Source organism: Oculina patagonica, chromosome 14, assembly GCF_052425735.1.
Source record: "Oculina patagonica isolate OP01 chromosome 14, crgOcupat, whole genome shotgun sequence".
In the NCBI taxonomy this organism is placed as follows: Eukaryota; Metazoa; Cnidaria; class Anthozoa; order Scleractinia; family Oculinidae; genus Oculina; species Oculina patagonica.
The window spans coordinates 14,735,200-14,750,116 of NC_135771.1; the positions used below are offsets into that span (position 1 = coordinate 14,735,200).

At 38.0% G+C, this 14,917-nt stretch overlaps 1 protein-coding gene, 1 long non-coding RNA gene and 1 pseudogene across 2 annotated transcripts; all 3 read left to right on the plus strand.

Moving 5' to 3' along the window:
• The first annotated feature begins 179 nt into the window (after window positions 1-179).
• LOC144639136 (CD151 antigen pseudogene) lies at window positions 180-1,396 on the plus strand (annotated as a pseudogene).
• Window positions 1,397-7,667: 6,271 nt separating this feature from the next.
• Window positions 7,668-9,877, plus strand: LOC144639146 (uncharacterized). The gene is made up of 2 exons (XR_013568066.1): window positions 7,668-9,178; window positions 9,544-9,877. It is a non-coding gene; the product is annotated as an uncharacterized LOC144639146 (long non-coding RNA).
• A 1,119-nt stretch (window positions 9,878-10,996) lies between these two features.
• LOC144638486 (uncharacterized) lies at window positions 10,997-13,950 on the plus strand. Its single transcript, XM_078497683.1, has 2 exons — window positions 10,997-11,818; window positions 12,267-13,950. The coding sequence occupies exons 1-2, from the start codon at window positions 11,015-11,017 to the stop codon at window positions 13,284-13,286; spliced, it is 1,824 nt and encodes a 607-aa protein (XP_078353809.1). The 5' UTR covers window positions 10,997-11,014; the 3' UTR covers window positions 13,287-13,950.
• The last annotated feature ends 967 nt before the right edge of the window (window positions 13,951-14,917 follow it).

Consider the following 14,917-nt stretch of genomic DNA (forward strand, 5'->3'; position numbering starts at 1 on the left):
ATCGAAGGTAAAATTTAATTTATCATAAGACGCTTTTCTTTATCTCGAATTTGATGCAGGTGGCCATTTATATTCTGTAGTTAACTTAAGCTTAAAATTGCTATCGACCATATCAGTGCTAGCTTGGAAGCTCCATTTCTTAAATACGAGAATTCCTGGAGAATTTCGACACGTACGTATTTGATTAATTATTTATGTGTTTCTCACTATTTGACCACTTGACCATATTCCCCTGGCCTAAATAAGCACGCGGCCATGCATTAATGTTTTCTTAGTGTTCTTAGCGAAGGTGAAAAATGTAAGACCGTCGCCCTTCACATATATCGTGAAAAAGAGACTGTTTACGTGGAGATCTTTTGTATTGAGTGATTGATCCACCGGGATTTTAACAACGAGGACAGCATTACAACTTCGCTTCTTTCGATCGAGTCAGACAGACAACAAGAAAGGCCACTGCGTTTCTCATTGATTAACTTTTCGATTTTGAGCGTGTAAACGAGCCTATCAAGAGTTGCCGACCAGTCAGGATGGCTGCATGCTACACCAAAACCTGAAAAGACGATCAAAGAAATACCTATTCGTGCGGTGATCACTTTGTGTTTGCATGGCTGTCGATTGTGGATACAAGTGTTTGAAATTTATGGTAGTTTTCTTCAATCTGTTGTTCTGGCTTGCTGGTTGTGCCCTGTTTGGCCTGGGTATTTGGTTGCTCGGTAATAAAGGGGAAGTCGCTGGAGATTACACCAAACTGGCAGGATCTATTAACTATAAAGCAGCTCCAATTTTATGTGTTGTGATCGGAGCAGTCACTATTATAGTGGCATTTATGGCATGTTGTGGAGCAATTAAAGAAAACCAATGCATGCTTGGCTCATACTTTGCCTTTATTTTACTAATATTTTCTTTGGAAATTACAGCCATTGTTCTAACTTACGTTTACAGGGAAGAAATTGAAAAAAATTTACGAGGAGATATACAAGAAACTCTTAATGAATATCAAGATCTTGACCATGAAGCTGTAACAAGAGCAATTGATGAAATTCAGGCAAGTTTTAAGTGTTGTGGAAATTATCAGTACAAAGACTGGTTCAACACTAAGTGGGGAAGAAAGAATAAGGAAACTGTTCCAAAAAGCTGTTGCAAAGACCCTCGAGATGGAACATGTAACAAAAATGCATCTAAGCATCTTACAAAGATCTACGCTGAAGGTTGTTATAACTTTGTTCGGAAATATCTGTTGGACAACCTTCATGTTATAAGTGGATTTGGCATATGGATTGCAGTGATTCAAATAATGGGAATGATCTTTGCTTTATGTTTGTGTTGTCAAATTAGGTATAGTAATGACACTTATGTCTGAATGCACATAGGAACATTAAAAAACCTTAAGTTGAAAGGTCTAGTAAATGTTATTTAGGCAGGTAGGTTTTCAAGTCAGTGGGTGGTTAAGAAGAATCCATGACAGCTGAGACGAACACGTACATTAAACAGCATGGCAGTGCAGGTCTGGAGCCAGGGGGGTGTGATAGGTGTGTCCGCCCTCACGGTCTCACCTATGGGCCACAAAGTCCACCTAATCAGGGAGTGAGGGTTAAAATGACTCTCAGAATGCAGGAAATGTGGACTTAAACAACTTGATTTTTCAAATTTTCTGTGGGAAAATACCCCTGGACTTTTGAGATGTTCAAGCATCTGGGGCTCGCACCTACCCATGCAAGATCCTGCCTATTGCCCTGCAGTTAAGGCTGCAACGATACACCGGTGCACCATTGTTTTTTTTACTCAAGTCAAAGCCCTCAATAGCAATTCATTAAACTGAGGGACAGAAAGTTCCATTCTGCTTCACTTCCGATCACATATTCTTTAAAGATGCGACAATAAGTTGTCGACTGAAACAGCCTTGTGTGCCCACAAGCAAAAACATTCGGTTCCTGAAAACTTCACTTTGCAAATATGTTTTCCCTGCTGATACAGTGGAAAAAACTGAGTTACCAACAGAAATTAGTTAAAATAATTATAGCACTTGTCTGTTGTATGAAATGTTGTATCGTAGCGTGTATTGTATCATGGTTCTTGTATCGAGGTACATATCATATTGTGAGCAAATGTATCATTGCAGTCCTACCTGCAGTACATTATGGTTTAGAGAAATAATTAATTTTTAGTCAATAAAAAAAGTACTTGAATTTAGCAACAGTAATACAGCAGAAAACCCAAAACTTAATCTAGGTACTTTGCAAATACAGATATCATGAAAAAAGCAATTTCTTGACTTCAATCTACACATAAACATAACTTATTATTTGCCATTATAGTGCTTTCAATAACACACAAACTCTGAAGTTCAAAACCTTGCTGCCATTAATCGTGATTATGGTGACAGGCAACAAACCTTGAAACAAAATGCATCTCATTCTACCAATCACAACTGACCTGTAGATGTGACCTTTTAACCAGTTGAAGTGAGCTTCTGTTTCCTGAGGGGTCTGCTTCTAAAGATGTCTGATGGTAGTAAAAATAAATAGACTGTGGATTGAGCAGAGTTTGTGTGTTATTAAAAGGGACAGTTAAATTAAATCTCTAAAACAACTATCTTGATCAGTTCATTTTGATTTTAAGATCCACTCTAACAAACCATGCTAGAAATAAATGGAAAAAAGGTAAAATCCCTGACAATAAATTATTTTCAACATAAAGTTTCACTCAAAGGGACTGTGTCACAGATTTTTGCCAAATTTAGGCATCAGAAATGCTTGGAACTTTAAATTATAATGCCCAGAGACACATTTGGTTGCAATGAAGCTATGGTTTTGTCATTTGGATCCACATAGGAGTAATTTCATTGCAAACATTAAATGCACCTAACCCACTAAAATTTTATGCGTAAATAAATCTTCTTATAACCTGAAGCAAGATTTGGTTGAATCCTTGACTTTCTGTGCCCCAACCAAGTCTCGAAAATAGGGCTATAAATGCTGCCATTTTGTTTCATGGCCATTTTCTGAGGGGAACGGGTCCAGCGGCTGTTGTGACATATCTACCGACAAATCTGATACAGCTGTATGGCGTGAACATATTTTCCTCCTGTGATTTTGATGAAAATCAAGGAAAGTGTTGGACTAGCAGACAAAAAAACACTGGCAAAGTGTTGGACTAGGAGACTTTTTTCAAAAGGCAAGGAAATTAGCGGTGAGACAAACACTGTGTATAGACAAATTATTCGAAAAAATAAGACTGCGTAAAAGAATACAGACGAACAGCTTGGGGAGCACATGCTTTTCGCTCATCCAAAGAATTTGACTTCAAAATGCGAGCCAAGTTAACTTGCTTTAGTATGGTCTTTTGGAGTCGTAACTCAGAATGATTGAAGATGCAAAAAGATGTGAAAATATGAATTACAGTTTCCTTTCAGCCTGTGTCTGTTTGTTTACTTCATGCCCAAGTGAGCTGATTTCTATCAGCTACCGATAGAAACTCTTACACCTCTATTTCTCGGTTGACGTACCTCAAGCAGTGGCCAATTTGTAAATAGATTTTAGCCCAAACAAGCTTTGTACGCGCTGAGTTAATGACATAAAGGTACTACCTTAACTTAAATCTCGCTATACACATGCCCAAAGGATCAAATAAACAAAGAGCTGTTCAAATAACACCAAAATAACTCCTATACAGAGATTAACCATTACAGTGTATGACTGAAAACTGCTACAGTTACGTAGCTCAAGCAAATACCGGTATTACACTCTTGATAGTAAAAATAGTTTTTAAGAAATACAATATCACAAAAGCAAAAATATAGATATAGCCGTGTAGATGACTGACTGCTTTGGTGCTATTCAAGCGGCCCTTTAGCTTCCTTGGAGCTTTCTTTCAAATCCTCCTCCGCTTCCACCTCTTCCTTGTATCTAGCTTTCCCGTCCTGGTCAACAAGCAGCTTATCCCCAACAAGGTCTTCCTCATTGTGCCTTGGTATTGCTCTCAATCAGTCATGTACTCATGCAGTCCTGAGAGTATTACACCGATTATCACGTGTTGTCAATCCTCCTCAAAAATAAGAGTCATTGTTATTGAAACTTAGCTTTGACTCAGATGATGAAGAAGAAATGTTTTTGAAACAAGAAGCTCTTAGAGCTTATAACCGCCCTGGTCACATGACCACCCTAGGGGAACCATGTGGTGGAATAAAAAAATGCACCCCCCCCCCCCCATTCCCCACATCAAATAATGTTGCGACTGACTAATTAATTTACCAATGGTGTAAATCTTACAAGTCAGAGCATGTTTGTCTCTGGTTTCCCTTCAGATTTCTGAAATACTCTAGGTGACACAGCTTGAAAAATACATAACGCTAAAAAATCAAACATTTCACACTTAACATGCTAGGTTATGACCAAAGGATTTGTTAAGTTTTCATTTGTAGCAGATTTAAAGCTTTTAAAACATTGCGTGGTTCTGGCCTATCGTCATCAATGCCTTGTGAAAGTTGCAACGCCAGCACATTCCACGACACAAATGTAATGGTGTATAAATAAAAGTAAATTCTTGCCCGCTAAAGCGTATTTTTCTTTCATAGCATGAAATTATAGTATTTTCTTTTATTCAAACGCTTCAAAATCGAACATTTCACAGTAAACATGCTTTGTAAAGACCCAAGTATAAGAAAATTTCCCATTTGTAACTGATTTGTAGCTTCTAAACATTGCGTGACTTAAAGCCTGACCGAGTGGTGGTCTGGGTCTGGTCACCCACAAAACTTTTACTTGAAACAGCAGAGTTCATACATCACGTGCCTTTTCTAGCTGTTTTCATGCATCAAAGTATAATTTTTGCCTATTTTCACGCATCACGGACTAATTTTTGCCCTTTTCATGTGTCACGGATAAACCCTTTGCTACCCTCATTAAATAGAGAATGTAGTTGCCTTGGTTTTCACCAAAAAATAATTTTTAATTACCATAATATTAACAGTGAACAATGAGATGTATTGAACAGAGCTGGTACTTATCAGGGCTGTCATTAAGAGTGGTAACTTGTAACACCTGATATGGCTGAGCTCACTCAATGCTAGGGGTGAAAATGTTGTTTGGTGTTATGTTAAACTTGCATACACAACAATGGTGGTCCATTTACAAAAACCTTTAGTCCCATACAGACACATCCCAGTGCAGTGGTGATGGATCCTGAAAGAAGGAGTTAAAATATATTAAAAGATGTTACTTGATAAACAAAACTGTGATTATTTTATTTGCCTGGGCATGCATTTAGGTAGCAAGCATTGACTACAATCATTTTTTCGACTATTTTGCTTGTTTACAAGCAAAAGTAGGAGATTAGGAGTGGTGTGGGCAAAATTTGGAACCACATATTTGTAAACTCTCAAGGGACTTTTAATTTCTCAAGGGACTGTTTTAATTTCTCAAGGGATTTCTTTCCGCTCAGTGGGCGATGAAAGGGTCTCTTATTATTACTGCGTCAACACTTGCAAGCTCGTGTTAAAGACGTGACTTGTCACATATTCCGGTGTAGGTGATGAAAGGGTCTCTCATTAGTATTGCGTCAACACTTGCGGGTTCAAATTGCGGCCTCGTGAAAAAGCATTAAAAACGCTAACAAAATTACAGAATTCAGACTACTACAGAGAACCTTGAAAGAAACTTTGTTTAGAATTTATTTTTAGTTTGATTAAAATCAAGAAATGTGTTGACAAGCGGCAGAGTATCGAAATTTTTCGCGCCGTGCTGTACTGCACGGCAGAAATAATTATCCACATGTTCATGTTGAAAGCGAAGTTTTAATTTGAGCAGCCGGCTTTTGAAGTCAATTGTACACTAAATGGATTTACCGATCGTTCAAAAAATTACATCCAAGTTCATAGAAATAACAGTACATTACCATTTCGTTCTCAAAAGACTTGAGAAGCCGCAATTGGTCCTTGTTTAACTCCGTGATTTGAATTCAAAACGTATTTGTAAGCACCATTACACCATATCTTCGCGGCGGTGGCTGTGGAAGGAAAGATAAATCCTTCATCAACAAGGTTTCAGCACTCTGTACTCCATGGTTTTCCGTTTTAAGGCCACTTTAAAATTCTATAGTGTTTCTCCTTTCCGTTTTAAGTCCCAAATATGGTTTTTTTTCTTGTTCAGAATCAAAACAAGGCCTTGGAAGTTTGTAAATACAACCCGCGCGGCTCTACGATTTCCTTGTACGATTTCAATGCACGGAATAATACGTAAAACCTTCTTCTAGGACCCCAAGAGTTCTCTAAAAATATGCGCAGAAAACAGATTTTGATTGGTTTATTTGCCGTTATTATCTATAGAACAATAGAAGAACCAAAATAACTCCAGGGAGGGTGGGAAAGGGCACATTCCGCTGTAGGTGATGAAAGGGTCTCTCATTAGTATTGCGTCAACACTTGCGGGTTCAAATTGCAACGGCGTGAAAAAGCATTAAAAATGCTTACAAAATTACAGAATTCAGACTACTAAAGAGAACCTTGAAAGAAACTTTGTTTAGAATTTATTTTTAGTTCGTATGAAGTCAAGAAAAGAAATGTGTTAACAAGCGGCAGAGTATCGAAATTTGTCGCACCGTGCTGTACTGCACGGCTGAAATAATTATCCACATGTTCATGTTGAAAGCGAAGTTTTAATTTTAGCAGCCAGCTTTTGAAGTCAATTGTACACTAAATAGATTTACCGATCGTTCAAAAAATTACATCCAAGTTCAAAGCAATAACAGTACATTACCATTTCGTTCTCAAAAGATTTGATAAGCCGCATTGAGTCCGTGTTTAACTCCGTGATTTGAATTCAAAACGCATTTGTAAGCACCATTACAGCATGGCGGCGGTGGAAGGAAAGATAAATCCTTCATCAACAACGTTTTAGCACTCTGTAGTCCATGGTTTTCCGTTTTAAGACCACTTTAAAATTCTATAGTGTTTCTCCTTATCGTTTTAAGTCCCAAAGATGGTATTTTTCTTGTTGGTTTTCAAAGCCTGGTGAGACCGGCACAAGCAATTTGGGGGTGGTTTCCAATGTTTGGGTCAACACTGGCGAGCTGGTGTTATAGACGTGACTTGTCACATATTCCGCTGTAGGTGATGAAAGGGGCTCTCATTAGTATTGCGTAAACACTTGCGGGTTCAAATTGCGGCGGCGTGGATTGAAGATTACTGTAATTTTTGCATACGCAAGCCAAATCGGTCATAAACTGTTTAAAAACGTTTTGTTCTTTGTATTAAAAGGAAAGTTCTTGGAGAGTGCGTTTTATCCAGTAGTACCAAGTTATCAGTACAAAGATACGCACGTTAATGCTTTAGTTTGGCAAGAGTGAAGTTAATGAAATAACATAAACGGATACAAATTCCAGTGGTTTTTAACTGTTGCGGAGTGGAGTGGTTTTCAACGGTTTACGAAGTTTAAAGGAGCAATAGAGCTCTATCTACTGCTCAATAAATTTGTTTTCAATAGCACTGAACTTGACAGTTGTCATAAACTTTTCTTCACCGTTGGAAGAATTCACTCTGGAAAAGAGACATGTTCAGTGGAGCAAGAGAGTTACCTTGAGTGCTAAGTGAGTACAATCTTGCGTTGATGTTGTTTGTATGAATGTGTCATGTGGTACAGATGTTTTTTCGATAAAGTTATCGCTACCATGGTTTCGCTTTTAGTCTTGGAATTTGAAGTATTTCCGCACTGCGGTTGGTAAGCGAGTGGGGAAACGTCAACGGAGTTGCAGTATCTGGCAATTCTCATTTATGCTCGTGATTTTTGCCATCAGTAACTGGTTAACTCATTTGCCATCGTTTGCCAAAACGTACAATTTTTAAAGTGCTACGCTTTTCGTTCTTTTTTTTCTCTCATTTCTGTTATGTTCAATTTTTTTAACACGTGTTTTCTTTTGTTCTGCCGTGTTTATTTATAGCCGTTTACGCTATTCCGTTGTCTTAGTTGTTATCAATGCTGACACACCCCTTGACACACCAGTTGAGATAAAATTCTCCCGTTATATGCTAAGCTGCGCTAAAGAAGTTTTTTTTTCTTTTTAGAGAGATAAGCTACCACTTTATGCCATTTCTACGGTATGATACATTCTATGAATTTTTGGTATGGCAGTTTTAGTATTTAATCCTGAATTTCCTACTGTGCGATTAAGTAAGTCGCTAACAGGCTCGTTAGTATGTTTTCGTGAGCGATGCTTTTGAATTTACACAATGGACGCACAGCAAGATAAAACGAATTTCCGGTAATTGTTTGAGTACATAGGTGGTGGAAAACACGGATCCTGCTTCTCAACCTCGTTCCCAGGGTCTCTCTCTCACCGCCCCCAAGAGCGAGAGGAGAGAGACCCTGGTTTAGTCTGGTCACGTGTCTGCTAGATTCTAGCAGATTACAAATAAACAACATGGGGGAGGGGCAGATAAGTGTTGCGTTTGTCACAACTCAGTATAGGGGAGAGCGGAAAGTGTTGTAAATCAAAACAACCGCACGTGTACGTGTTTTCGCGGTGAGCACTTCAGGAACAAATGTCGGGTAATCTTTCGCGAACGCCAAAAAAAATATGTAGACCATCTTCAAACGTGAATTCAAGTTGCTGCAGGCTGTGCAAATCAGTTGGAGACGTTTCTTTTTCAAAGAACATCTTTGCGAAAGCAAATATAGCATTGCTCGCCGCTGCACAAGATATTTATGGTGGGCCGTTAAGACAGGACCAATTATTGCCACATCTACTATGTAGGCCATGTGAAAGACGTTTGAAAAACTTTGTTAACTTTAAGACCACCATCAAAGAGAGCCAGAGTTCTTTTGAAAGAGTTAAAAGATGTGTGGAGATATCGCCGTCCGTTCATCGCTCGCTGGCCAAAAGTGCGAAGGAGTCGGGATCGCGAAGCCGCCGTGGTCTCGGTTTTGAAATGTCTAGGGCTGGAGAGCTGCAGCCTTCAACAGGAAAAGAGGTAAGGGAGTTTCTTTTTATTTCTAAAGCCTCGTTTTTTGGTGCCGATGTACTTTTTTAATCTTTACGACCTTGAACGGCATCGCTTGTTTCGCCGTGAGTCGAGGTGACAAATTTAAAGAGGTGACAAATTTTCTTTCGGCAGAATGACCGTCCAGAATCCTCACAAGTCTTTGCAAGCGGTTGCAATCTTCAAGAAAATACAGCTCATTGCCAGGTAAACTAAGTTGCTGTGTGTTTCTTTAACCTTCATGCCGCTGTAATTGATTCGAGCACGTAAACCACGAGCAGTCAAGATACACGAATGAACACGAATGTAATCGACAATTTGTTTACCCAGGAAGTTGTTCGCTTATATTTGTTGTATACTTGATTATTCATCTTAAAAACTAGCTTATTGTAAAACTATAAAGAGTCATGGATTAGCAAGTGAATGAAACTTGATTGTCCATGCTAAGTTAAACTCGGGGTACTTCTCATCTATTTTTTTTATCAGAGTTAAAATGCCAAAAAAGCTCTCTATGTAGACCACTTTGAACCAAAAAATGCATACAAATTCGCAACATGTCATTTTCTTCTTAGACATCAAGCACTGAGTCACATTCACAAGTTGAAATGCTATCGACACTTTTGTCACAAGTCGACAAGGAGATGGTGGAGGTGGCAAGGAGGGAAACAAGTTCTGTTCTCAGACTGAGAAATTACATTGGCATGAGCACTCTGAATTTTGCAGAAATCATCGAAGAAATAAAAACACTGTGCCCAACAGTGTTTGCACTTCTATCCCAGATGATCTTACTTGACCACAATCCAGGACAGAGGACTGCCCCATTGGCACTTCTCTATGGCATAATTATGTTTCATAGATGCAAGGAAATGAGCCGGGTCCAAAGAGTCAATACTGTGTTGGTTACAGAAGGAGATGCAAGCCGGGAGGTAAATTATTATTCTGCCCTCTTTACTAGTGGCAATGAATATAATAGTAATTATTAGTTCTATTATAAACCCAAGTTTATTGTGAAAAGGGGATGTCTCAATGTTAGTATGACAGTGAGATATATATATGGCAAAAATGTTTCATCAGTCAAGTAATTCAGGACTTATTGTCACTAAAATGGGTATTTTTTATTATGATTTATTTTTATTTGCCATTTCGAGCTGCGTAGCCTGTCAGACTTTACCATGGCAGGGCTTCACTATATAGCTACAAATTTCTTGGAAAAACCTTTTTTCCATCATCTCTCGTTTAAATGTCCATAGAAGATTTGTGAGCCTAAATCAGTAATCACGTAATATTTTTATAGTTTTAATTCAATAACAGCCCAGAATCCTGATAACTTGAATCTCCCCCTAACTCAAACCTTTTTTTTATAAATTCCCCTTCTGGTCATTTTCTTAATTATTAATTTCACCCTCCTTTTTTGTATTCCCATCCATATTGTACACTTCCGATATCTCGAACCTTTTTTGACTTTCCTTAAAGGTTTGTGTTATCAGGTTCAAACTGTAATTCAGGTTATAGACTGCAAAGTTTTATGAATTTTAATAAACAATTCTTCTTCTTGTAACCTGTGGATAAATAAATACAAACATAATATTATTATTTTCTTTTTAATTCTCCAAATAAAGTAGGATACTTCGAGAACCTGGATGTGGTTAGGGGGAGGGCAATCCTCCAAGTTTTTTTTTTTTTTTGCACTGGCTGCTCAAGTTTGGTCGTCAGTAAAAAATTAAGATGCTAAATTAAGCTCATGCTTTTGCAAAGTTTTATGAAAATTGTCTTAACTTAGAGGGCTGGGGGGGGGGGCTAAAATAAAGATGATCATCTTCTTGTCTTTAAACAACAAGGGATGAAATGTTTCTTCCCTTTGAGGCATTATGATTATTAAATGGTCTTTTAGGCAGTATCGAAATACTCCTTTAATTTAAACAGAGGTATATTTAGTGTCAACAATAATATTTCCAATTATTTTTCTAAAATTAGCCTCTTTTCTTTTTCCCTTTTTAGCTTGTAGACCGGCTCCATAAATATGGGTTTTGCCTCTCGAAAACCATGAAATATACCATCCAGGAAGAGATTGGAGATCATTTCCTCGATCGTGCAGTGGAGATGTTAAAGCAAGGCAGAAAATTTGTATTTGTCCTGGACAACATAGACTGGGATGTCCGAGTCCATGACATGCGTTCTGAGAATCAGAATAAAAGTGTCCATGCCGTAGCCACAAGTATAGTGTTCAGCCGCGTCACTTCTGATCACCTACCAGATGATGGACCTAAGAGAATTCTGGCCGAATGTGACATGAAAGACCTGCTCACCTTTACTGATGAGGAAATAAGGTGTACACGTGAGCGTTACAAAATATTCATAGCTAGAATATTGTGTGAGTCATTGCCAGCTTTCGAGTTTCTAAAAGAAATCCTGCCACCTCATACACCCTGCCAATATCATGAGCAGATGAGTTCAAAGTCTGTTGTAGTTCCCCTTCCGGTGCTGATGAAGGATGAAAAGAAATATGCAGATCTGGTTGATGTATTGGATCAGCTTGAGGCTTGGTTACGAGAATTGTACACCAAAGCTGGCTTGTGTGCTCCTATTGAAGAAGAACATTTCCCACCCGGTCCACCAATAGCTGCCCCTTCCAGACCAGATCAGCCATTATCACATGTGCCACCAGTGGCAATGCCCGATGATCCTTTGGCAAATGTCAAAATACCTTGTTTTGGTGACCAACTTACAAGAGTGAGGTTGGCTGGTGCCAAAGATTTGAGAGCTGGAAGCCATACTCCGCAAGATAGATTTGATCACCTTTACCCCTTCTGTATTGTGGACTGGCACACCAAAAGAAGCTTTCTCAAGGTAAACACAATTCAAGCAAAATTGGACAACAAAAGGCCACAAAATCCCAATGAAACTTGATCCACAGCAATTCATTTTTAATTACAAGTTCTGATATTATGGTCTCAAAAAATTTTTAATATTGTGGTCACAAGACCTTTTTTAATGATTCCTCTGTGAGGATAAATATTTGATTGTCACCACTATTGGTTGCCCATCTTCATCAGGAGGTTAAAGAGCCTGTAACGTCTTCAAAAGGTTTAAAATAAATAGAATCAGAAAATATGTGCACAGCAGTTTGTTTTCATTTTTCGAACTTTAGAAAATGGAAGATCTAGTTTACATTAAAACTATAAATATGCCTCTTGGAATATTTTTACCTATCATTTGTAAAAAGGGAACTTTTTGAATTTAATTTTGGCCAGTCATCACAAATGCATTCTATGCTGATTTTTTTTTTTTTTTTCAGGTTGTGTTCAAGAAGCTTTACAAGAACTCCGGAAGAGAAAATGGGACCCTGCGGTACTTTAGGGAGAAACTCCAACGCAGAAATGTTACACAGGATGTCAAGCACTACGAAGATTGCGAGCAGCTTTTCATTAGTGTTGGCAGGAGCTTTACCATTGAGGCACTGATCCAGTTCTTCAATATGGAGAATAAAGATGGCCATCCAACCAAAAACAGGCCCCCATATCATATCATTGATGTGGGGGACAACAAGAGGCAGTATTTTCATTCTATGTTGGACAAATTTATTGATCAATTTCATTTACTGCCCACCTCTGTTCCCAATGGTGAAGAGGATTTTGACCCTGGGGAGGATTTTGTTACAAACTATTCTTTGTGCCTTCTTAAGTATTTTTTCATTCTTGTTGACTTCAAAGATGCAGTCAAAGAAGGAAATGGGGAGAGGCTTGCCACTCTTCACAAAGTGTTACTTCCCTATTTCAAGTCATTGCCTGGCTTTAATGCCTATGCCATAGAAATGCTCATAAGTGTGATTCAAAATGAGGTTTTTCTCAGTGATGCAGAAGCTCATATCTGTACATGGGCTTCCACTGCAAATTGGAAGGGTGGTGCAGGAAAGAACATTGAGATTGATCTTCTACAAGAAAACCGCAACCGAGATCTAAAGAAAGAAATTAAATCAATGGGGGCCAATAAGACGGATAAGGCAATCGATCGATCTAGTAGAGCGTCTGGAGGAGAAAGGCAAACTGTGGAGAACTTTGACAATCAGGTCAACAGAGGTGTCCAAGCATCTTCCCACAGGCATCAATCTTCAGATGCAGACGAAATGAAAGTGCTGGCAGACCTAAGAGTCCTAAAGCCATTTAACACAGTACCCGGTCGAAAGCACGACTCCTTTCAAGATGTTAGTGGTGACCCTTTGGCAACCCTTAATGAAGCTGATTTGGAGAAGTGGCTACGAAGGCACAAGAGAAATCTACTCCTGGATGCACCAATGGTAAATGATGAAGAAGATTAGTCCTAAACTTTTGTGCCAGTTGCCTACAAAAACAATGTCTACTCCCTTTAGAACAGTTGTCTTTCATGTCATCACGTACAATTAAAGTTCAATAGTTTCTTGGATTTTCAATTAGTTAAGCAATCAAACATAATCCAACAGCAAATTTTGGGTGAGTTTGGTAACAGAGTTTGGTTTCTGAACTTATTTGACATGATAGGTTTTTCTGTCAGTCTTGTGTTAGATCCCTAAAAAAATGCATGGCGACGCATTTAGGTGAATTCAATTGTTTAATTACCAAACCCAATCAATCACACAATTTGAGTTCAAATGGATTGAGTTTGACTGTTGAATGTTTGATTGACTTTGCTGGTATATCAGAGTTGTAACAGAGCTTCAGCCAGGAAAAACATAGTTTTTTCCCTTTTCAGCTAGGGTTATGGAAGTCTTTCCCAGAGCCCCTTTGGGGATTTGTATATGGTAGGAATGTACTTAATTTGCAACCTTATGACCCAATGAAACTTATTTACTTATCTACAGAAATAGCCTAATCTTTGTTTGTTATGATAATGCAAAATTTTGAAATCTGCAGTTTATATCACAAGATGATACTATTTTTGTTGAGAATTATGTTTATTTATACAAACTTCTTTAATAATTATTGTAGCAATGTAACAGAAACCAGAATGCAAAATATTTATTGTGAAATGTTATTATTTTCTTTATTTTCTTATTAAGTTCGTCCAGTTTGTTTAATTTGGTGAAATGAATCCGTTCCCAGTACAGCAAAAAGCAATCCCAAGTCTAGTAAGGCAGGACATCAACGGACTAAAAAGCAAGGCTGCCCTGAAAATGGTTTGTGAATGTTACAACTGAGTTTTCCCAATGTCACCCGACACCCGACTAAAAATAGATTACAAGTTCTGCCGTGTGCAGTTTCGAAGGAAAAAATTTCAACAGATGAACCGGTTTACATATAAAAATACTGTTTGTGTGTGCCGTAAAAATCTTCTAAAGAGAAAAAAACGTTTTCCTTCTTGAATACACATCATTCAGTTTGGAAAATCTGCGGAAAATCAGAACTTTTCAATTCCGTGTTGTTATTATACTTCTGTGTTTACACAACACGCAAGTCGCGCCATCTGTCTGTTCGTGATAAACTCTGTTCCTCTGAAATAATTTATATTTGCAAAAAAAATAAGCTTTGGTTAAAATTTTTTTTACTAATAAACAACACTTGCTTTGGAACAATTGAAATATGTATTTATTTACGAATTACTTATATTTTATTATTAAGGACAGTGTAAAAAATGTTGGGGGATTTCTCAAGAAAACCCTGTATTCCCAAAGCATAACTACCAACCGAAGTATTTGTTTACGTTATAAAATTGAACTAGAAACCTGAACTTAACAAATAAACTGCTATATCGGACCAGTTCGTTTTACCTATAACTTACAGTGTTCCAATGTTTACAGCGTAAAGCGCTCTCTGACAGTAGAAGAAAAAGTTCGTCCAGTTTGTTTAATTTGGTGAAATGAATCCGTTCCCAGTTAGGGCTTTCCACAAGTTGCTCGGTAACTTTTTAGCAACTTTTCATGTTTCGAGCATTTTTTTCCCCTTCGAGCAACTTTTTTCCTCTCGAGCAACTTAT

Excerpts from the sequence above, each read along its gene's own strand:
- LOC144638486 (XM_078497683.1), top strand. The coding sequence starts at position 11,015 with ATGAAATATACCATCCAGGAAGAGATTGGAGATCATTTCCTCGATCGT. Across the intron at positions 11,819-12,266 it reads CCAAAAGAAGCTTTCTCAAG|GTTGTGTTCAAGAAGCTTTA; the intron begins GTAAACACAATT and ends TTTTTTTTTCAG.